The sequence below is a fragment of the Seriola dumerili genome, unplaced genomic scaffold, assembly GCF_002260705.1.
Source record: "Seriola dumerili isolate Sdu_G_001 unplaced genomic scaffold, Sdu_1.0 BDQW01000016.1, whole genome shotgun sequence".
Lineage (NCBI taxonomy): Eukaryota > Metazoa > Chordata > Actinopteri > Carangiformes > Carangidae > Seriola > Seriola dumerili.
Window position 1 is genome coordinate 1,378,048 of NW_019174271.1, and position 24,948 is coordinate 1,402,995.

Sequence of the window (24,948 nt, forward strand, 5' to 3'; positions counted from 1 at the left end):
TGAACTCCAGTAATGAAGGAAAAACCAAATCAGTGGCTCCCTCCCTCCATTAGCTTCTATTCATCCTGTTTGTCTGTTGGCCCGAGACGCTGCCGTCGCTCTTAGTTTACAGCACAAACAAATGCAGCTGATGGAGATTTCTGGTTGCGGAGATAAATACAATCAGTGTAATCCCATTCCGTTGTCTGATCAGATACAAACTCTAATTCATATCTTGTCTCTTCCATTCCTCAGGTTCTGGTGAATCTCGGGGTCGACTGATGCCGCCATGGGCCGATCGCTGGATCTTTGAGAGAAGCCTTCTTCCCCGTTATCACCCCCCCTCCCCCTCCCCCTCCTTCTCTTCTTCCTTCACCCTGCGCAGCTTTAAGTTGAGTCGTCTAGATACTAGCCGTCGGCCTTCGATACGTTCTCCTTCCCTCCATCTTTTAACCATGGCGAGCATCGTGTCTCAGACTCCTGGCCCGGCGAGGCGACCTCTCCCCGTGCTGCTGTTGTGTTTCGCCCCTCTGCTGCTGATGAAGGGCGGGTGTCACGCCGCCCCCTCAGGCCCGGAGTCAGACTCCTGCTCCACCTTAGTCCAGAGTCGCTTCTTCGGCTTCTTCCTGTCATCATCTGTGTTTCCCACCACGCCTTGCTCCTGGACCCTGCAGAACCCCGACCCGCGGCGCTACACCATCTTCATCAAGGTGACCAAACCCACAGAGTACTGCGTGCCGTCGCAGCTGCGCACCTTCCAGTACGACTCCTTCCTGGAGACCACGCGCACCTACCTGGGCATGGAGAGCTTCGACGAGGTGGTGAGGGTGTGTGACGCCTCCGCCCCCGTGGCCTTCCTGGAGGCCGGAAAGCAGTTCCTCCAAATGAGGAAGGGGCCCCCTCGGGCGGGCGCGGCCGCTGCAGACAGCGACTGGGATTTCAAAACAGAGTACCTGGTGGTGGGGAAGCGCAACCCCAGCATGGCGGCCTGTCAGATGCTGTGCCAGTGGCTGGAGGACTGTCTGGCCTCCAGCACGTCCAACCGGCCCTGCGGCATCATGCAGACTCCATGTTTGTGCTGGGAGCCGCCGCCACAGCTGAGCGAGGGGAATACCTGCTATCACAATGGAGTTTACCTGGAGAACTGTTTACCCAGTGTGAAAGAGAGCGGGAGGGACGCCGAGATAAACGGTGAGTGAGAAGCTTTTACACTCGTTTAACTGGGAGAAAATTGACTTCCAGCAGCAGCTCTGTCTAAGATTCATCTGTGCTCCTCTGGGGAAAGATCAGTTTACTGTTGGTTCTGTGTGACCTCAGAGTCACCTTGGAGGTTAGCACGCTCTCAGCACCATGAAAGAGAGATGACTCCTTCAGGAGCAATCAAGCTGCTGTAGATGTGTGTGATTTGTGAAAAGTGAGGATAATGGTATGATACTGGTGCAAAACAAGTGGAGTGAGTGCTCTGGCTGAAGTAGAGGAGGGAAAGATGGACGGAGAGAGGGAAATGGAAGGTTTATGGTTTCATCTGATGAAAACAAGCCCTGTGACCTTGAGAGGTCGGCGCCGTTTTCCGCCCCTCTGTGATCCAGGGACGGACACTCGATCGGCTTCTGGGAAGCCTCTGGAAACAGAGGAGAATCAAGTGCTGATATGTGATAGCTGTTCAGGGAAGATGCTCAGAGCGGGGGGGTTGGGGGTGCAGAGAGACAGAGGAGGATGGTGGAAGGAGAGAGGCAGAAATAAGACGGGATAAGGGCCTGTGGCTCCAAGTTTAATTGTCTGCTGCTTGATCCCGGCCCCCCCCCCCCAGCAGACAGGATGTGGCCTGACATCTCTATCCTGGCTCCGTCAGGACTGTAGCCAGAGGGATGGAACATTTCTTGGCTCCTCTTTCTCCAGCTAACCTTTCCACCATCTATCTCTCTCTCGTTCCTCTGCTTCTCTCAGTCGCTTTCCCCTAATCAGCCTGTGGTCTCATTCTCTCGGCCCTCCTCCTCCTCCTCCTCCTCCTCCTCCTCCTCCTCTGAGCCACCATCGCTGCCTCCCCATCTTTCACACCCCAGGCTGATAGTTGGCCGATACCGAGCCAGTCGTGGGAAGCCAACCAAGCAGAGATGTTGCGGTGGGTATCTCCTGCCTGATCCTCCTCCAGTCTCCAGAGCGGCTAATATCCCCCCCGCTCCCCAGCCCCCTCTCCTCTAGTTATCGCACTTATGTAAGTCAACAGCGGGGTGTGGGCTGTTTGTGCCTCAAGGTGTGAAAAATAAAAAAGAAATATACCCTCACTGTTGGTTCATGCAGAGATAGAGAGAGGAGGATGCTCTCCCTCTCACACGGGCAGAGCGTCTCTGAGATGATAATCAGAGGCTGAGAGTGAGCGAGTGGCTGTGGAGGCTGTGATGAGCTCAAATGGAAGAGGAGAGCAGAGTGTGAATATGTGGCAGGACGGGCGACTGGATGGATTGAATTGGTGGATGAAGATAAAGAGGGGCCGGGGAGATGTAATGGATTTTGTGTGGAAATAGGTGTGTGGAGCCGGTGGTTATGGCCCGCTGTGCAGTGAAGAGGGGGAACAGACGGGTGACGGTGGAGAGTGATGAATGAAGGAAAGACAATAGATACAGAGGAGAGAGACAGATCGGCAGAGGGGAGTGAAGCAGAGTGAGGCAGGCTGACGAGAGCTTGGGGGGGGGGGGGGGGGGGGCTGATGAGGACAGATAGCTGTTGCTGGAGTCAGACCTGTTGGTCTCAGCACCTTCAGTAACAGAGCACTTCATAGATTATAGTCTGTCTCCCAGACCTTCACTCCCTCAGCGAGGGAGGCAGCGAGGGTCCCCCCCCAGCAGCAGATGGAGGGGGGAGTCGCACTGTAAGATGATGGGGTGAGATGAGGACTGCCTCTCTCCCTCTCATATGGACCAGGCTGACAAGAGATTCTGAAACGAGACAGAAAAGTTTCATTAGAGCAGCAGATGAGCTTCTATATGAAGGTTATTGTACTTGTTATGACTAAAGCATGAAACTGTCTCCACGTTTCTATAAACCAGGAAGTTTATTTTCAGATGTGACCTCTGGGAGGGGCAGAGCCCCCTGAAGACCAAACTAACATGTTAGCTTCTGATTGGAGTGTTTGCCAGTGCCAGTCATGTGACTCCATAGAACACACAGCAGAAGTTGTCAGTGTTTTTAACAAGCTATAGCTACCTTAACATCTGCAAATGGGGGGGGGGGGTCCTGCAGCCCCCCGGCAACACTCTAAGCTAAATTAGCAAATTAGCATCTTTATGCAATTTTGGCAAAGATACACATGATTATAATGGAGATTGATGGGGAAAAAAATGCAATGCTGAGGTCAATGACCTCTCTAGGTCACCAGAGGTCAGATACAACCTGCCTCCACATCTGAAATGAAACCTCAGGGCGTGTAGATCATCTGCTGAAACGTTCTTGCTTCAGTCAGAAAATGCACAGTTGGTTTGTCTCTCTGATCCACTCTTTTCTTTTTAATAGAAACTTGAAGTTGATGTGACAGCTTTTATCTTGTAGCTTCATAATCATAGTGAATTTCCACGTCACTTCATGTGCATTTTAGACAAGTGCCCCGAGTTATAGGTCCACAGTAGAAACACAGTTTACCTCCACTGCCCATTATGTAGCAGGGTGGATGGTGAAGGATGAAGAGGCCTGACTGTATGAACAGCTTGTCAGACTAAAATTAACCTTAGTCCCATAAAAAACTATCATTTCAAACCTGACCAGACCTCATTTCACATATTGCAGAAAGCAAATAATCCAGGGTTCAGCAGAATCATCCAGTATGACGCTCTGATCTGGAAGGTGGTTGGGTTTTGAGTTTGGTTTATCCCGGAGCAGTTACAGTTAGAATCTGGAAGGTTTTGTACCTGCAGTTTGTGGTGAGGGGAAGACAAATGTGGTTTAATATGACAGATCACACATAACAAACCACTCTCCTTTTAATTCAGTCAGCCTTTTCCCATCATTCTTTGAGCAGCTGTGATCTGGTTCGATGCTGCACACGGCCTGAGTCAGGAACGGCAGGGTGCAGTGGCAGGTGTTGGTTACCTGGCTGAGGAGGGGGAGGTGGGCGGCTCACTGTGGCTGCTCAGTGGCCGTTGTGTTGTTGATGAACAGTAGCAACACATGCTCAGCTCACTGACAAACACATTTCATTTCCTGTATGTGCTTCATAATAAAAGTCTACTCGTCTTTCTCCAGTTAAAGGCTTTTAATGTGAAGCTGCAGCGGCAGGTTCTGTTTCAGTTACAATACTGCAAATATATAAATATTGTCATGCTTTGATCAGCGGGACAAAGTCTGAATTTGATCTCATGTATTTATTTACTTGAAGGTTTTTCATGATGCTCAAACAAAAAGGAAAGTGAATATGAGATATCACAGCTGTATCATCAGCGGGATCTGGAGCTGGGTGTGTCACCATTTCTCTCTCTATTTGTCATGAGTTTAGCTCATTAGCTACGAAGATGTCGTCTCGCTCTGATTGGTCCACTGTTTCTTCAGCTGGGAAGTGACTGGATTCACAGTTTGTCTGGTCCACACACTAATGATTAATTATAATCTGTTAATCGTAAGTATTAGCAGTATTTTCTGGTGTGGCCTCTCCCCCACCTACATGAATATGATAATTACCATCCTGATTATCATTATTATATATTATTACATTATTAGTTTATATTATTATTATTGTTATTATTATTTTTGTATACAATCAACTCTCATTAGAACATCCTGTCATGCGCACACACACACACACACACCTTTGTCGATTTTATTTTATGGTCACAATGTCTCCTGTCACTTTTTTCACCACTAAAGTTGATCAATACATTGACTTATAGATTCATGGGGGTCCATTATATCCTTTTATTAATAATACAAATGGGACGTTGCCCGGGCGACCTCTGGTTTTGATGTAATGCAGCCCACTTGTCTCCTTTAGTGCGTCAATAGGATCATCAATAGGAAGCTGTTAACCTGTATTGACCCTGACGTGACCTCTGATCATATTCAAAGGATGAGAGGAAGCGTCACATGTTTTTATCAATATCACTCAGGTTTCAGTGAAGAGTGTCAGCGTCTCTGAAAGCAGGAATTCAAAGCAAACATCCAGAAAATGAATTTAATTACAAAATAATAGCAAATATTTGCAGTGAGCTGCTTCAGTCAGTTAATTAATCATGGCTTAATACATTAATTACAGCTAATGAGCAGGAGTCTGTGTTGAACATGTCCACAGCTGACTGTGTGAACACTGTGTGAGAAATCTTTAACCTTTAAGTCGAGAGCGCTGCTGATCTCAGGGCTATTTTTGGATGTTCTGACATTCACATGGTCACAGTGAAAGGTTTGGGCTGCTGGCCACTTCACTTCAGAAACACTGTCCATGATGATCCACTCTGTGGACCTCCAGTGTGTGTTTGTGCACGTGTGTGGACGTGGGGTAATTTGGGTCTGAATGTGTGTCAGAGCGGGAAGGGATTCATTTGTCAGTCGTCAGTGGACAACGGGGAGGCCGTGAGTGATTAGGGGAGATGAGAGGACTCGTGACTCAATCTCAATCACATTCTGAAAGCTTTGAGAAAAAAAGCAGCAGCAGTGAGAGTGAAGCTGAAGGAGGAGGGGTAAACTCCCCCCCCCCCCCCCCCCCCCCTCCCGGGCGGGCGGGGGGGGGGGGAACCCCCCCCCCCCCCCCCCCGTGCTGTGGGATCGTCTGGGTCGTGACCTTGGTTTCACATCATGCGCTCTCACTTTCAGCTTCGCAGCCGTTTTCAAGTGTGAAATATTTAATAAAGCAGAAAAACTGGGAAAATAACCAAACAAGACACAAAGCTCTCAGCAACAAACAGGCCGGGTATGAAATCCACTCTGCTGGTACGAGGCCGTTCTCTGTTTAATGTGCAGGTTCTTTGCACTCTCTGTATGAAACATCAACGCCACTTTAACCAAAGACGTGAACGTGCAGGTCAAACACCTTCTGACACTTCAGTGGCAGAATCTGTCAAAGTTTGGATCATCAAACAGCAACAGCTGGTACATCCATCACACAGTCCTCATTAACTCATAAAGCCATCAGACCAATGAAAAAGCCACTGACGGATGAATGGAAGCTCGTATATAAAATGATTAAAAAGGTGTTACACAATGAATAGATGTGGACCATTTTCCAGGGATCTATCAGTCAGAAACTCATCAGGGATCTGATCCTCCCTCCCTCTGGACCAAAACAAAAACTAATGATAGTGCACAGTGACAAAAGGTGAAAGACTTTTGTTACAGCTAATATTATTCTTTGGCTTTTATTTGGAGGATCATGCTCTACATGTTTGGAAAAGGGAGTGTGAACAGGGAGTATGATATGAAACAATATATCCCTTGATGTATTGGGGGGGGCTGAGAGGATGTTTATGCTCTGAGCAGTCTGCTTTATTCATTTCAAACAGGTGAGGGAGGTTTGAGTGGAGGCCAACAGTCCTCTGCAGCTCCACCTCCCTCTGCTCTGCTCTGATCCATATACATTCACCTCTCAACTAATCAAGTCCAAAGGACGGGATTTAAATCCCCCTCGTGTATATGAACCACGTCCACGTTGGGTTTCGCTCAGAAACATCATGAGTCAGTTTCACTATAACATGGTCATAAACTTAAATTAACACCTCTCTTTAAAGACACAGCCACGGTAAACAAAAAGCTAGTTTATATTAGTTATGACAACTTAACAATTAAATCATTGTTATTGGTTGATGCTTAGCTCCTCCCACCTCCAATGTGAGCTGAGCTGTAATCTGCCAGAGACTGTGAGGTGAGTGGAAAGGCCTTAATGACCAAATTCAAGCAGTCCTTATCAACAAGACCAGGTCTAAACCAGGTCTATGTCCAGACCACATGAAATCCTGATATTATAACTGTGGCGTCGTCTGACTAAAACACCAAACACATAAACACAAAGACTGAGCTGTGAGTTCAGCTGGATTTACTGTAACATGATCAGAGAGAAAGTTAGAGGAGACAGACTAACTTTCTTACTGAGTATCTCACAAAGAGCACAGCCTCCGTCTTTATTTACTTCACCTCCAGAACATGACAGAGTTTAGAGGCAGGTCTTTATGTCTAACTCCCTCTGTTTGATATGTAGAGTTGGTCATAGTGTATTTTAGTATAAAGTCAAGTTGAAGAGCTGAAGCACTTAAAGATCCGTTCATTGTCAAAGCGTGTGTCATGAGGAGAGCTACTCAAAACAAATGTAATGGTCAAAGTGGACATATTGATATTTAAGGTGTATTGATCGATTCACGTCACCTCATGCATTGAGTAACAAGGAAGAAAAGATTCCACCTTAAAATAAGCCGGTATCTGCTGTTACCCTCTGAGCGGCAGAGTGAAGTTTTATTCTTCTTTCTACCCAGCAATCGCCATCCACTCTCCTGGCCTTGCTTTGTCTGTGATGCATTTACACATACTTAATAATAACCTGCTGCTGGGAATGAAACTTATGTTTTCATAGCCAGTGGTGATCCTGGGGGGCCCAGCCAAAGAAGTCCATGGAAGGACCCCCCACCCACATGCAGACTGTTGGCAGATGCCACATTTACAGACATCCTCTAAAACACTAAACACCTCACATGTAGACCATCGGCAGACACTAAGATTTACAGATGTTCCCTAAATGCCTCACATGCAGGCAATAGGTACACACCAGCTACAGCAACCATCAGCAGGGGCCCCACTGAGGGGGGATTGGGGGCAACAGCACTGCTCTGTATAGTGTCCTTATGGGAGGTTTAAGGGGGTTTATAGTTGTCATTGCGAAATGTCCCAAAATGAGGGGCCATCGAGGGCCCCGTCTCCCCTTGGTGGCCCCAAACATATGTTCATATCTCACACCTTCATACCTCTGAGATTTTCCCGCACAAATTCACAATAACAATATTATAATACCTATAGAAGAATTGACCTTGCAATATTATCATGTGTATTATTAACATGAGTTTTAAATATCATGGTTACCATCAATACCAGTGTAACATCAGCCCTGGTGTAATATTCTCAACATGATGAAAGTCAAACATCTGATCAGTGTTCAGTTATAGTTGACTAAATAGACCTGCCAACACACGTGTCACAGGTGCACTCTGGTCCTTAAACAAATGGCACCACACCTCTGGTCTGCAGGCAGCAGAGAGGTGGGGGTGGGGTGGGGTGGGGTGCAGGGTGGGGTGGTGTATTAAACTGACAGCAACAGGAACAGGACTTGAAACTTGTGACTTTCTCCTCCTGAGCTCTCAGTGCGCTGCCTCCACCGGCCATGTGGGATGCCAGGAAACTGTTGTGATACATCATTTCACCGCTTTGATCACAGTCTAATCACTGCTGTCCCACATATTGATTGTGATGGACGGGTAAAGAAACGGCGAAGGACCAGACAGAGCCACGGTCCAAAAAAGTGACAGCATGAGGAAAGAAGAAATACTCATGCAGTGCCCAGGCTTGCAGTTTCCTGCTGCTGGCAGCTGCAGCTGAGGAAGATGAATGTGTGTGTCTCTGCAGCCTCTGCCTGGCTCAAACACATTGTTGCTAAACTAAGGGATTTCCAACTCGCCTCCGTAAGGAGCACTGAGGAATCCTAAAGCACGGCTAATGCATTAGCTCCTCTTCACACTCACATGCATGGAGGTGCGTGCCCGTGTGCACACGCACACACACTGTGTACAGCACTCACACACACGTGGTGAAATGTCACACCAGAAAATGGCACATACACTGGTGCAACCACGCAGCGGTCCCTCGTGACTGAGTGTGGGTGGCTGACTGAGAGAGAGGATAAAGCTGATTGTGTGTGTGTGTGTGTGCGTGTGTGTGTGTGTGTGTGTGTGAGCAGAGAGCGAGGTGTGGTGTTCACCACAGGGGGCGCCGTGTGGGCAGGGATAAGCTGAGGAGAGACGGCGGTGAGATGCTCCACGCTGGTTAGAGGTCGCTCCGCCTGCAGGGAGCCTCGCAGCCCGTTTGGGAAGTTTTCATTTCCTTCAAAAACAATTAGCTCACGCGTGCGTGCTCTTATTTGTGGTCACAACATGTTCACCTCATTCTTCATCAGTGTAATTATTAGAGAGCGGTGGCTGATTATGAGCAACACTGTTATTTCCTTCCAAATTATTATTTTTTTTTTCTTTTTGGCTTTCTTATGACAGAGACAGCAATAGAGGTAGAGACAGGAAAGAGAGAGAGAGAGAGAGAGAGAGAGAGAGAGAGAGCAAGGACTGAACCCAAATGGCAGGTGCTCCACCAGGCCCCTGAGTGGACAGCCGAGTTCAGATCAAAACATGTACAGATCTAAAGCGTCCCGACTGCTCCAGAAAACAAAATGGATTCTTGTTTTGAAGAGATGTTAGTCGAGGAGATCTGCTGTTACCCACTTTTAGATGATTTTTCTTTGAAACAATACAAAGAGCCAAATGACATCAAACTCTGACCCTGTTCTCATTCAGAGGTCATACATTATATTTTCTCTGTTTTTCTTCCGCTTGTTTTCTTCTTCTACTTCCCATTGGCAGACGACGTCATGGTGCATTACCACCACCAACTGGAAAGGAGGCTGGCTCAGGAAATGTACTGTAGTGACAGAACCACAGTATGTCTGAGCCTGTAACTGAACTGCTTGATCAACATATTACTGATGTTGTTACAGAGGTTGCATCCAGCCTGTAGACACAGATGTGGGGTCAGATATCCACAGAGGCTGAAAGACTCACACCCCTTCACTTTATTCTCACTTTGATGTGTTGTAGATTTCATCTTAAATGGATTAATGGATTTTTTCCCGCACTCGATAACCCATACTGACAAAGTGAAAACTATTTTTTAGTTAAAAACCTACACTACAATACATAACTGTTTCCATCATGAGGTGGTAAGATACTCCCGAGACTACTCCCATGAAGAAATGACCCATAGACTGTTGGTACAAGCAGGTTATAGTGGTTTTGTTGTTACGCAACATTTAACACAGTGGTCGGCAACTGGCGGCCCGCGGGCCAGAACTGGTGTCAGCCAGATTATTTTGATAATATGATTTTTTTTTTTTTAAATCTAAAAAAAAATTGATTTCCGTTGCTAAAATAGATCTTTGTCTGAGCAGCAACAGCTACAGAATCACTTCCTCTCAGCGATTTTGCAGAGAAAAGTTTTTGCAGCAGTGCTTTATTTGAGGCCTGTACTATGAAGCAAGTTCAGCATATCCAGGATAACTTTTAGTTATCTGGGTTAACTGAGCCTAACATCGTCCTGTACTACGAAGCTGCTTATCAACGGGTTCAGTTAACCCTGGGTTTACCTGTCCAGCTACGAGCGCGTTCATGTCAAAGAGACGGAGCTGTTAATTATAAGCAACATCGTCTGAACCATGAATGAAGTCGGTACTTAATATGATATGAGAAGAAACGCTGATACTTGCTGGTAAGTTCGGTTATAGCAACGTCCAAAAGTGATGTTCAACAAAGAGAAGTGTAAACAACATGATCACATGACTGGAATAAAAAACTATTATTTCCATGTCTAAATATAATTTCTATCAGTCAGATTAAAGATGTATTGTAAATAAGTGCATGAATTATCATTATGTCTGAGTATTTTCTCTCTTCAGTCTGATGATGAACAAACTGTTATGAACATGTGATGCAGATAAAACAGTTAAAGTTCATGTCAGACGGTTTCTGCTGCAGAGAGGAGAGAAAGAGAAGTAGTTGATGTCTGATGAGTCGGAACGACTGAAATCTTTTATAATCATGGAAATAATTAAGTGTGTGGTTAATTGTTCACGAGACATCAGAGGTTTAGTTTTTATTTCCAGTTGTGGTCACAGAGTGTCCTCATGTTGTTCTGAGCTGCAGTGATGAAGAAGAGAGTAAAAGCTTCATCAGTGTCAGGAATCCAATATCTGTTCAATTAAAATGAAGTTATAATAGTTATTATAAAGGCTATTTATTTAGCGTGATAAACTCTTTTTTTAGAAGCTTTGTTTTAAAACCAGAGTGGACACATGGAAAGACCCAAACAGGAAAACTGTTCCTCAGACTTTTTATATCTTATATCTACTGCTTGTTATTATTGATCACTTTATTGTTAACTCTTTTGTCCCTGTCAGGATCCTGTAGGAATGATGACTCGGTTTTTCCAGTGATTTGATTGGTCAGTAGTTTGGCTGTTGACAGGTTTTGATCTGATCCTCTGAAGTTAATCTCCACTGGAGCAGATTAGGAGTTCAGGGTAAATTACCATAGTGATTTACCCCGGTAATAGGTGAAACACCGTCGTAGGACTGAAAACCCAGAGTTAAACCTGAAGTTATCTCGATAACCTTAAAATCCTGCTTCGTAGTACAGGCCTCTGGTAGTCCATGGCACCAGTTCAACAAAGAGCAGCCTGACCCTCAGCATCTGGGTCTCTGCTGCCTCTGGATCTGGACCAGCTCCACATCATGGATGGGGAAATGAATACACAAGTTTATCAAGGTCTCTTCCAGCATAATGTCAGGGTTTTTTTTTAATTTGTGTGTTATTAGCTTAAGCACCTTGTGTTTGTTTACACTTGTGACTTAGATGAAGATGACATCACATTTAATTACCAATCAATGAAAACCAGATCATTCCACAGGGTTCACCCACTTCTTTATGCCACTGTATTTTCTCACTGTTTCATTTTTACATAATCGACCAAAACAGACATCACGCTCAGACTGCTGGAGTCAGCTGATCTGTCTCTGATTTAACATCCGTGACAATCTGATTAAAGTCATATTTTCACATTAAATCAATGTTAAAGCTGAATGTTAGGGAGGTGTCCCAGCTCTGTTTAGCAGTTTGATGGTGTAATTCTCTTGATAGCTGGTGCATATCATACACAATAACACATCTCAGTCAGGCATTTCTTACACAGCTACACTGGCTTTTAATTGGATTTTTTTCGGTCTCAAACAGCAGCTGATTTTTCTTGTTGTGTGGTGTCAGTCCGATGAAGAGTTCTCTCTAGGTTCACTTCTTAAAACTGATGATCCCAGGAGTTTAAAAAAATTCATGAAAATGAACTTTTTACCATCAAAATGTCTTCTCAATCAATTCACATACAGATACAAGATCATTTAAAAGTGTGTTTAAGTTTTTAGCCACACTAACGGAATTAGCTCTTATGGTTAGTCAGCCAGTCCATCGCCATGGTTCTGAAAGGCTGAAATATCTTTCATGCTTTTTAATGGGAATGAATTTTGATGACTTTGGTGATTCCCACATTTTCATTAAGCACAACCAGCAGGTCAACATGTTCACTTATCTTATGAAATACTTATATAATATCTTTTCCACTGACATTCACGGTTCATGAATCCTACTGCCTTTGGTGATCCTGTGACTTGTCCTACAGCGCCACCAGCGGGTTGACATTTGTGGTTTTGAGTGAAATGTCTTAACTGTTGGATGGATTAAGGTTTGATTTGGTCCACACCCCCATCAGGTGAATAACCTCCTTTTTATCTAGTGCCACTTTGTTTTATGCTCAAATACCTGCAGAATTAACGACATTCCCATCAGCCTTAACTGTAGTTTGTGTTTAGTGCTACTTACTAAATTTAGCATGCTAACATGCTAATCCAAGATGGTGAACATGGTAAACATTATACCAGATTAACAGGGGTCAAATCAAGTTAATTTTTATTGTATAGCGCCAATTCTACAGACACTTTTCAAACAGAGGAGGTCTATAGCTCCTGTTTATAATAAGCATGTTAGCATAATGAGCATGTTAGCATTGTCATCATGAGCTTGAAGCACCACCCTGCTGTGGTGCATCCCAAGATGACGAGCATGGTAGCATTATAGCAGATTAACATGAGCATGTTAGCATTGTCGCCATGAGAATGTTAGTATGCTATCATTACCATGCTGTGGTGCAGCCTCGCAGAGCCACTAGCATGGCTGTAGACTCTGACATATAAAGAGCTACTGACAACATTAAAGGGCTTTTTGTGGCAGCACACTTATTCTGAAAATGACGGATGGTCGTCTTAGCTAAAACATGTAGTTGCTGGGTCTTTATATAAAGGCAATGAAAACCTGTCCTGGGGTTAAGGTTACAGTATTAGCTCAGAGGCTGACACACACAGCAACTACAGAAATGAACAACTTAAGAGTTTTAACAAAGTTCAAGGCAGTGACCTCACCACTAATGAAGTCTGTGGCCTTTATCAGCTCCACCTGTTCTCTGTCAAAGCACTCACTTGAACTTAAAGTCAGTGTGAAGCGAGTTGAGGAATTGTCTGTCTCCTTCCCAGAGGCTGCCTGTAAATGGAGGACCTATCTCAGGTCCCTCCTCACCGAGCCTGAGGGTTTATTAAACATTCATGCTTTAATTAAGCAATTTTACCGCTGCTACTTACCAGGTGATGATAAAAGCACTGCTCCAGGATGAGCATGGCGAGCAGACAAACGTATACAGTGTGTGTGTGTGTGTGTGTGTGTGTGTGTAAAAGTGTCCTACATAAGAAGCCATTAATTTCCTGCCATTAATAAAAGTGTGAGGATTAGAGAAAAGACAAGCTGAACTTTTTTCACCGGCCTCATCAGTCATGTGTGACTGCAGGAGAATGGACGACGTTGGGATGTGATAGGGATCCCTGTGTTTTCTGACAGGCACCACTCACTGCTGCTCTTTCTCTCTTCTCTTCTCCATTTTACACTTCGTCACACCATCACACGCTTTCTTTCTCTCTTTTTTTTTATTCTTTTTTTTGGAGGAATCCGTTAGAGTGGAGGAGATTTGAAACCCTATTTCCCCTCTCAGAAAAGTGCAGTATTACTGAGAAACTGCGTTGTGTCTTCGAAGGGTGAAATTGTGTGAGTGAGGGAGAAAATAGAGAATTAGAGTGTGTGTTCATGTTGCCAGTCTCCTTGGCTGTGAGGACGTTTAATGCTAGTCTGACTGTCTCACTGTCGTTTTTCAGATTTGATGACTTGGACAATGAAGATGAATTACCTCAGATCACACAGCAATGTACAGGTTTACTGCTGCTGTGCGTCAGAGCTGGATGAAACCCTCCATATATGTGTGTGTGTGTGTGTGTGTGGGTGTGTTTGTGTGTGTGTGTGTGTGTGTGTGTGTGTGTGTGTGTGTGTGTGTGTGTGTTGTTGCGTCTGCGTGCCTCTGTGTCCTTGTTAAGAGCAGGAGGTAGCTCTGCGGGATGGCTGTAAAGGCTGCTCTCCTTGGCGGTATCACCTGGAATGACACCCAGAGGTGACACCCTGTCAGAACACACACACCCACACAAGACACACACACACACACACACACACACACACACAAACACACACATACACACCCACAGTAAACTGAGCGTATCTTGGCCAAAGCCTGCCAGGTCCAAGAAAAGAACTCATTAGTGCAGACATGTTCCATGTGCTCACACACACATACACACACACACAGACACACACACACACACAAGCATACACACACACACAGACACACACACACACACAAGCATACACACACACACAGACACACACACACACACAAGCATACACACACACACAGACAATACACACAGTCACTGCAGCACACACCAGCACACCTGGCCCTGTTCATACATGACTGACTGAGTGTTTAAAGAAAAACACCTGACTTCACATGGACACCGTGCGACTGAGCTGCTCAGTATGTATCCTGCAGTCCTCAGTCTTGATTGCTGTTTTGGACTTATCTGGATAATTGGCCGATCATAGATAGTGAGGCGTTTCACGGAGGTATTTCTTACAGCTGCAGTGGACTTTAATTAGATTTTCCTCCACTGAAAACATCAGCAGACGTCAGGCTGAGGTGTCAGATCCTGTAAACTGAAAATTCTTCTGAGGATCTTCACATGTTCTTCGAAACCTGTGTTTATTAGCCTCAATCATCCAGAAGTTAGAGGTGTGCTGCGACCGTGTGTGTGTGTGTGTGTGTGTGTGTGTGTGTGTGTGTGTGTGTTTGTGTGTTTGTGTTTGTGCCTGTTGTCAGCCTCTGACTGATCTCCAGTCTCACCTGGGCCACGTTCTTTATATGTGGAGAACTGAGTCATCTGGACCTGAATGTTAATGAAGAGTCTGGATTTCGCTGTTTCTTCAAAGCTCCTTAAAATTCTTCTGAAATTGTTGTGAGAGCAACAAAGTCCTTGAGCCCAAACCGAAGACCGTGCATGTTTATTCAGTTAGTTTGATCCAAACTGCAGTTCCTTTAATGGTTGGCTCCAACTGTGAGTCAATCGGACGTTGTAAGTGATGGCAGGGTTTGATTAGGGACACCTGATGGAAAGCCAGACCTGTTCTGTTGTTCTACTGCAGTGAGAAGAAGCAGCTTGGCTTCTATCAGACCATTACAAACCAAATGCCACTTCAATAACTGCTTGATTCCAAGTGTGCCTGGTTTATACAGCGGTTTTCACATTCACTCAGAGCTTTTTACATATTCTTAAATAATCTTTTTGTTGTTTTTTTTTTCCCCAGAAATGTACAGACTCTGGGTGCTGTGACACAACTGATGTTTTCTAAGCCCAAATTTAACATCTCGATATAGTCCGGCCCAAATATGGCAATACACAGTATTATATTCATAATATAATTATACTGTGATATTTTTTGTTTCAATTGTTTTTTTTAACAATGCATAATTATATTATTGTTTTTTATGTCTCAGGTATAAGTGGTACTTCCACTAAACAGCATTTCAAAGCTTGATTTGTTATGACAAGGTTGAATGTACAGTAAGCAAGGCAGTGAAATTAAGGTTGGACTCGACAGATTGTGCAAAACTGCCAAAAAATATATATATTATTAAAGAAATGGCAGGAAATTTTACGATAATCGATATCGGCCCAAACCTATTTGCCCTGTCCATGAGGATTGGTGTGGATGTGAACACGTCCATGTCATGCAAAGTGTGAGAAGTATTAAAACCTGCAGTTCCTCTAATGACCACTAGAGTCTGGCTTCAACAGTGACTCAATCCCCATAGACTCCCATGTTAAAATGTCCAACTTTACAGCAGAAATAAACATGTTTACGGCCTGGAACAAACAATGAGTTGTTGTGTTTGCCACAAACGAAGTCTCAGCTCCACACATGCTCCTTTGACCATATTTGGATTAGCTGGGAGTTAGGGGCGGAGTCAGACACTGTCAAGATGGTGATGGTAGAGCAGCTCACTCTTAGCTTCAGAAACGTGTGGGTGACGTCACAGAGGCTTCGTCCATCTTGGTAACGTGTTGGCAGAGTGGCTGCAATAACACCACCTCTGAAAATAAAATCTAATATAAACACTTTTAAAATTGCTTTAGCTGATTTTATAGGAGCTACACATTACACACCAATACAACAAAAGTAGCTAATTTCAAGCTAATTTAGTTAACACTAGTATATCCTGTTCCACCTTCCCATTCAAACATCACAACATACTGTAGTTAGCAATGTAATCATGAGCATGTTAGCATGGTGACGCTAGCATTGACCTATACAGCCTCATAAAGCGGGTAAGATGACTGTGGATGTTAAGTCCTACTGTAAAGACAAAAATCTAAATATCAAAAGTCTTTTTATAAAAAAATGAATAAAACTACAAAGATCTTCTGTTGTTCTGCTGCAGTGTTGGAGGAGAGTAGAGGTGAGTGCTGTGGAGAGAGAGAGGGAGAGAGAGATAGGACCCTGACCAGAATCAGACCTGGCTTGTTGTGTCATCTGATGCCCCATTATGATTATTTCTACCTCAAACCCAGCCCTACTTCTCTAACAGCAGTCCAACTTAATTACAAATAACAGCAGAACATAATTATCCTGAGAAATGTTACGCTTGTACCTCAGCTCTCTCTGTGTAATGCTTCGGTTTTATAATCAACTTGTAGTAGCTGCTCCTCTTTTTCTTCTTCTCAGTTTAGATTGATTTATTCACTCTCATTTATTTCTCATCAAAGCATCACAACATGATTAGGGTGTGCCTTTTCACACTTTCTCATTTACGTGCTTGATGGACTTCTTATCTTTTCATTGCTTTCATATCCGTTAAAGATTGTGCTGCCCAATCTAATCTCAAACAAAAATAACAATTAATTGTTCTCAGGCATTCTGAAAAACACATTGTATTACTGCAGCTCCACTGTGACTACATCTCCTCAGTCTCTGCTCTCAGAGGAATCACTTTTACTGCGTCCTGTTGTTCTTGTTCAAACATCACCTCTCAAAGTCAAACTCTGTTTTCTTACACACTTTTCTTAAATATACTGAGCTTCCAACTTTGTGTCATCAGTTTGTGTGTGACCCTTTCTTGTCTTAATGTGGCATCGCTCCTGTACACAAAGACAGCTCCATAAAGAAATGAAGAACCTGACCGGCCTTCACAGAGAACCGTTCTCAGCCAGAACCTTTAGAATGCGCTGGAACACCAACTGTGAGCCAGACATCATCACCCAACGTCAGTGTTGGACTTCACTGATGCTCTTGTGTACCGAAGCTGAGAAAGGCCATCCTCCTAATATTTTTCTATCCCATTATCTCAAGATAACAAAGTTCGTTATAAGTTCGAAAACAAGATATTATCAGGAGAAAACAATTTTTTGTTATCTCGAGATAATGAGATTTTATCAGGAGGAAACTGTTTTTTGTAGTTTTTCTGTATTCGTGCTATTTGTAAAGCAGGTTTTATACAGGTTAGTGCAGTTCAGTGTTTCACAGACGACTGATGAGCCAAATAAAATAGATTTAAAAAGCTAGAATAACAATAGCAAACAAAAAACATTAGAAAATTAATAATAAAAGAATACATAAAATAGAATAAAATACAATTCACAACATAGATACCATGAAATAAGTGAATAAAATAAAGCAACTAATGACTTAAAGAGACATCACTGTAAAAGTCTGTGGTGAAATTAATGTCTCCTGTGCCAAAAAAGGCAACCATCTTGAAAATTTTAAAATTTCTAATGGCTAATGGGATTTTTCAAATGAAAACGGCTCCAGAGGAATAAACAGACCAATTTGGTGCCTGTGTCCACATTTGAAAGATTATTTCAGTTATCTGCTGCACTGGAACACAGTCTGACATTTTTAATCCTTTCAAACTAAAATTCTGAATATCTCTGCTACTTCCTGAACACAAACAATTTAAAAGCTCATAATAATGTTTGGCTGCTGCCCAACATAAATAATAAAAGATAAAGAGTTCAGCAGTCCAAACACAGAGTCTAATTCGTGGCTGACGAAAAAAGGAAGCTTAAAATATGTTCACATTTTTAGAGAATGTATGAATATTTTCCTCCTACATTATTTTATCCACCTGCAGTTAATCAAAGTGTTGACTTTTACAACCAGGTTGGACTATAGCACATATAACATAACTGGACCAACGACAGATCGACCTAAAGCTAGCGGGTCCACTTGCATGTGATGGACCTTCTCTACATGTTTCTATAGATTGCTTATGTTTCTGGCGTTACGTGAAAAGGTTTTGTTGCACTTGGGGCGACAAGCGAAACCACAACTTTTCAACGTTAAGCACAGTCTGTACGTGTTTGTGTGTAGGTGCTCTTAGAGAGACAGAGATTTGTCCTCCAGGTTGGAAAAGCGAAAATGTCTATGTATCAATAATAAAGAGAGAAATCTATTTTCTTAATCTCTCCAGTACTGAGAGGAGAACTGATAACGTCAGAGCTTATCCACACTACAGTCTTTAATAGTTTAAGAATACCAGGTTTCTTTACTTTCCATAACCATGACTGCGCATTTTATTGTAACCATGATGACAGCATTGTTTGGTTGAGGAAATGCTCCAGTGGGTTAGTATCAGAGGGAAAACAGACTTACCTGGTTGTAGTTTTGAGGACTAACTTGTTGAACAGAAAATTATATATAAAATAATCACGGGCTCAGTTAAAACAGTCACACTCTGGTCTGTAACTTCAGTTTACAAAGTTTCTGTGAGAGTTCATCAGTCAAATCTTTATCTTAGCATCATCCTTAAAGTCCAACAGAGTTCCTCACATTTTATTATTATCGTTAAGAGGCTAAATAAACACTATCATGTGATGGGAGACAGCGTGCTGCTTTTAAAGAGTCAGGACCACAGCAGCATCTAACCAGACACAAGCTACATTTGCACTTATATTCACATGCTGTTTAATGTGCCTCAGTCGAGCAGCTAATTACATTTCGGTGACTCACTGAACAAGTTTGTTCATGTTTGTAAGTTGGAGGAGAAGGAGGAAGTGTGGGCTGTTGTTCAGAGTGTGGCTCTGTGTTGTGCAGCAGGCTACAGTCGGACGTATGAATATAAAACTAGAGGATGAGCTCCTCAAGCCCAAACATTTACATATTCAGGGATGTACAGAGCAGACGTATGTGCTGTACAAGGCAAGGGTTAATATTTCATTTCAGCTGGACTAACTAATATTAGCATTTGTTGTTATGGTAACGATTAGGCTCAGACATAAATGTAACAACAGAGGTGATAAGAAAGGGGGAGGAGTCACTGTCATATGTTCAGGCAGGTATCGCTCCTCGAGCAGGTGTTCCCGTAGACTCTTAGATGAATTCTCCGTTGTTCATAATCTCCATAGAATATGACTGTCCATCTATATCTGGAGATCTCAACCTTCACTTCATGCCACTGACTGGTTCATTTAAATCACGTACATGAGAATACCATCAGCACGTATGTCCAACATGTCTCCTCAGAGAAAAGGGTCTGTTAGTGTTTGGAATTCAGTAAATGAGTTTCCAATGTGACTTTGAGACCTTAAGTGAACAAAAGGAACAGCTACAATACAATTAGCCTTTCTCCTGGTCCTGTTGACTTGCTCTGTCTGATGCCAAAAGTTAAATGATTCTGTGCCTTTTTGTGGTATTTTATTTCAGCCACTGAAAAAGATAATGGTTCATTTGAAGAATGAAACTGAAATCAAACACAAATACTGGAAAGGCCATCTTAGATGGGTTGCATTGGATTTTTTTTCTTTGACTCCTCACTTTTCATGCAGAGCTGCGTCTGTTTCCCTCTAACAAAATGAAAACTGCTGGAGCCCTTTTGTCAGATTTCACCCTGCTATAATTTAGAAATTAATTTCCATCCAGTGCTGAATGTGATGGGTCCCTTTGTGCCACTAGAGCCTTAAGTACCAGGAGCCAGCATAGCAGTTCATGTGTTTTAAATACTCTTTAATAAAAGACAAAGGCCTCCTACTGCTAGTAGCAGACTCATACTAAGACACATTGCACAGGTTTCCATCTGTTAGATCCTGCACAAAGAGAAACCAGGGTCCGCTGTGGTCCTACAACCACAATGACTCCAGGTCAACAAGTATTAAGAACCAGTGATTCTGCTGTAGAACAACCTGTATTCAATTCCTCATGAATTAACAAAAATGTTGCACAATCAGAGGATACAAAGCTTTGTGTTGCATTTGTTTAAGTTTGTGAGGAAGGTGTGAAGTCTAGACACATTTTTCACACCTCAGCCTCCAATAATAACTGAAAAGATTCACATAAATATAGATGAAATGTTTGTACACCACTGTGGTGTTAGGGTGTTATTTGGCTGTTTTTATTGAACAATGGTGGAAATGTTAAAGCCCATTCCTTCCTAATGAAGAAAACAGTCTTTAAAAGGTCAAAAGTGTGGTTTGCTTTTTTTTTTTTTTTTACAGAGGCTCTGTAATTTCCTAAAACAGCTGGCCACTGTTTTGTTTTTGTTTGTTTGTTTTTTTTAATGGAAGACAGCGAACATTATATGTGATTGTTGAATGAAACCATGGTTGTTAATGTGCTGCTGTAACAGCCTCCAATCCTCTGGTTTCACCACATCAGCGTTAGCGCGCGCCAACCATAATGGACGTAGACCTTAACCTGCATTCTTCCTCGTGGCCTGCAGGGGGCGACGCCACTGGCTGCAAAGGGAAGTCAGACTGTGTAGAAGTTTATGGGAAAATGACCCTACTGCTCAAAAGTTCTACGACATCTATCGCAAGAAGTGTTGCAGAAGTCAAGACGTGCAGATTTGTTTTGTTGTGATGTCAGAGAGCACATGCGTGAACTTGCGGGTTATAATAACAGAGTTGGTCTTCTCTTTTCTGAACATCTGTGCACAGACACAAAGCAGAGAACTACATGTAAAACTCACCACTAAGTATGAATTTTAACCGATGGACAATGACAAATCAACCAAGATTTTGAAACAAAAAAATATTATATTATATATATATATATTATATTAGGTTGGTTCTTCCACTTCAGCTGCTGCTTCCAGGTCTTTATGGAGAGGATTCTCCATGATATACAGTGTAATGGATTTGATGGACTGTCACCTGTCTGTGATGGTACCAGTTTCTCTTCATTTCACCACAGCGTTGAGCCTCCACCTCTGAATACACCCACTGACAAATCTGTTCCTGTCTTCAGCTGCCGATTTCAGACAGCACGATGTAATATTTGATATAAATCTTTTGTGAATAAATCTTGCCCACAAATGGAACAGAAGCAGTAGCAACAATTACACAATTATGAAATCTTATAAACGTGCATCTAATCATGAACAGGTGGCTGAAACAAGACATGCACATGAAAGTTTGTGCAGGTAAGAGGGTTTGCTGAATTTGACATGAAACAATTTTATGAGCAAACCATTTATTTATTTATTTAGTTATTTAGTTAGTTAGTTAGATCCCCATCAGCCACAGTGTTGTAACAGTGGCTCCTCTTCCTGGAGTTTCCTTAAATTCATAAACAATTCTTCAATGACACAGATACATAAATATATATTCATACTCGCAATACTAATCACTATCACTAATACACACAATAGCTCTATTTCATCATTTAATTTCTTAATAACCGAGAAAAGAAAACTTTTCACCTTCAATACAAATAGCTCCTGTCTCCATTCGCATTTCAGAAAACTTCAAAATAAAATTCTCATAATCAAGAAAGTCATAGTGTTCTATATTCTTCCTCGTGTAAACAAATACAATCTTGACTTTTTAATAAAACATATTGTTCTATTTTTTTATGTCAAGATTATTGGCAATGAACTCCACGAAGAAAGAGAGGTTTAGAATAAGAGTATGGAAATATTACGTGGCTCTGCTGTAACCCAGACTGCTGTGTGGAGACAGATGCCATCACACCTGTGGCCACGTTTACTGGCGTGTGTAAATAACGTGTGGAACAACACAGAACCAGAGGGAAGTTCATGGACTCCACCAGAGTGAAGGCGGGAACCAAGAACTTCCTTCCTCACACACCCACAGCCGTGTGTACATGACCCTCAGTGACCTGTGAGGCTCTTCCTTCATGGCCCACCAGGATGAACCCCAGCAGCCCCCCTGCCACCTCCTCATTCCTCTCTCCGGCTCTCTCTCTATCTCTGTGTCTGAGTCACAATGCAGTCACCATCCCACACTGTGGGGGAGACAAGGGCCTCTGATGTATGAGAGTGTTATGAAGCGTGGGACGAGTAAACCGCATTGCTCAGAGATCAGTGTGTGTGTGTGTGTGTGTGTGTGTGTGTGTGTGCGTGTGTGTGTGTGTGTGTTTGTATGTGTGCCAGTGGATGGGAGGCTTACAGGTTAGTGATCCCTGGACGCCTCTGAATATATTTCATATACGTAGCAGACCATATGGGCTTTAAATGGAGCAGTTAAATGGGCTCCTGAAGAAACTTAGAAACAGCGAGAGGAAAAACAATGAAGCATTTATCAGCTGTGAGTGAATGAGGAAGCTGCTCTGAGCTGAGGACACAGCAGAGCTGGAGAGGGGGCGATTTTCACTCTTAATAGCCAATGTGGGGGGAGGTTGAGGGGGTGAGGAATCCACTCAAGTCCATGGAGGAAATAGACTCAGAGGCTCTGGCAGTTCCCATAGGAACACTTTAGCCTGATGCCCAGCACGTCAGGGGAACAGGGAGGAGGACAACATCCAGCTCCGGTCAGCTCTTCTCAGCAGCTCTTTAACTCTGCACAGCACAACACGTCTGAATCTGCAGCGCGTCTGGGGAGAGAGCTGTTTGACAATAAACCCAGCACACGCTGCACATGCAGCCGCTGTGTGAGCATGCCGCATGTGCAGAGATGGATGGGTTTCAAGGAGGACGGAAACCAGGAAAAAGCCTTATTCCTGTGAGCTGTCAGTCAGCTGCAGGAAAAGTAAGAAAAGCATCTGACTCCTGTGGTGAAAGACCTTCTGAGCTTTTTCTTATCGTTTCCTCTGAAACAGGGCATCCATCTTCGGAATTGAAATGTCTGCTTGGATGACCTGCACCTCAAACCAAAGAGCTGCCCACATGATATGTATTTATAGACAATGGGTTTGGGCCCAGAGTTTCAGAGACGCTGCAGAAGGCGAGGGGGCGGGGGGGGATGGGCAGGGGTTGAGGGGGGGGGGTAATGGTTTGTGCTCGGCGGCTGATAGGGTTAAAGAGATGGCACAGTGTTACGCTGATTCAAGGATCTGCTGGAGTGTGAGGGATTAATAGTTAGGTTGATTTGTAAGTGGATTACAACTGTGTGTGTGTGTGTGTGTGTGTGTGTGTGTGTGTGTGTGTGTGTGTGTGTGTGTGTCACAACATGAATCTGACTGATACATGGTTTTATGAAGCCTCCTCTCAGACCCACGTCATTGAAATGTGCTGGCAGTTTGACATGATGGTGTCACACATGAAAAGACATCTGAGTCACATTTCTGTAAGAATCACAGCAGCACGACATGCTGACCACAGCTGAGATATTTACCTATATCTGTGCGTACTGTTTGGCCTTTTTAACATCACTGTAACACTGTGTATTTGTCATTTAACTATCATTTCTTATTCACTAAGAAATAATCCATTTTGATGAACCATTTTGCTCAGCTGCTCATGGTGTAAATATCCAGCACACCTTCATCCAGACAGAGGCTATAACAGCACTCCGTCTGGTTCTAATGTGCAGCCTCACATTTCCCGTCTTGTTTGGGCGGGAACACACTGGATGTTGCGGCTGACAGTTCCTGTCCACAAGGAGTCATCCCGTCCTTCATCATCTTCAGTGTTGTTGCACCTCCCCAGCACCACAACCCTGACCCTGACCCCACACCCCCACCATCCTGTAACCCTGTTAATGATGACAGTTTAAACAGCACGACTGCACTAAACACTGAGTACAGAGAACCTCTATACTGAACTACACTAACTACAACATTTTCATAGCTTCTTATAGCTTATATATACTGTACATACATATATATATCTATATAGATATAGATATACAGCAACATGTTCGAGGCCCAGTGTTTTAGTTGAAGTGTTGATCCATAAGAAGATATAAAAACCATCTCAGTGTAGTTTAACATCTCCTCTCTCAGGCTTCTCTCTGGAGCTCTAGTAACAACAGGTCAGTGAGCCAATCAGAAGAGAGGAGGCTCTGAGCCTCTCTTCTGATTGGCTGACTGTTTTCTGAGTGATCCAATAAAAGTATAGCAGATTTCAGGTAAACACTCAGAGAAACCAAATCCTGCAAGGTTTGGATGGTGGGTCCAGGTGGGCGGGGCTTGGTGACTGCTTTGTTGTGACATCACAAAGTCACAGAAGTCCTGACGACTGGTTTTAAGGCTCAGTTTCTGAATACAGGCTGTGTGCATTTCTCTGTGGACTGAGGCTTTGATACTTTCACCTGCTTTATAATCAAACTACACATGGACATCTACCTTTAGACTGGATGGAGCTTTAAATGGAGCTTGGCAAATGTTGATGTGTATGTAGATGCAGCATCATGTACAGCATGTCAACAACTAGAAGACTTTGTAAAACAGGCAGCACAGCAATACATTCTGTCTAAAGCTGCAACAATAAGTCAATGAATAATAAGTCAGTAAACAGACAATTAATCAGCAGTTTGAA

General features: G+C 43.4%; 1 protein-coding gene across 1 annotated transcript in view; it reads left to right on the top strand.

Annotated features, from left to right (window-relative positions):
• Nucleotides 1-434: 434 nt before the first annotated feature.
• adgrb1 (adhesion G protein-coupled receptor B1) overlaps nucleotides 435-24,948 on the top strand; it is a 116,462-nt gene continuing 91,948 nt past the window's right edge. The window contains exon 1 of the mRNA XM_022750937.1: nucleotides 435-1,170. Coding sequence (XP_022606658.1) covers nucleotides 435-1,170 — 736 coding nt within the window. The remainder of the gene's footprint in view (nucleotides 1,171-24,948) is intronic.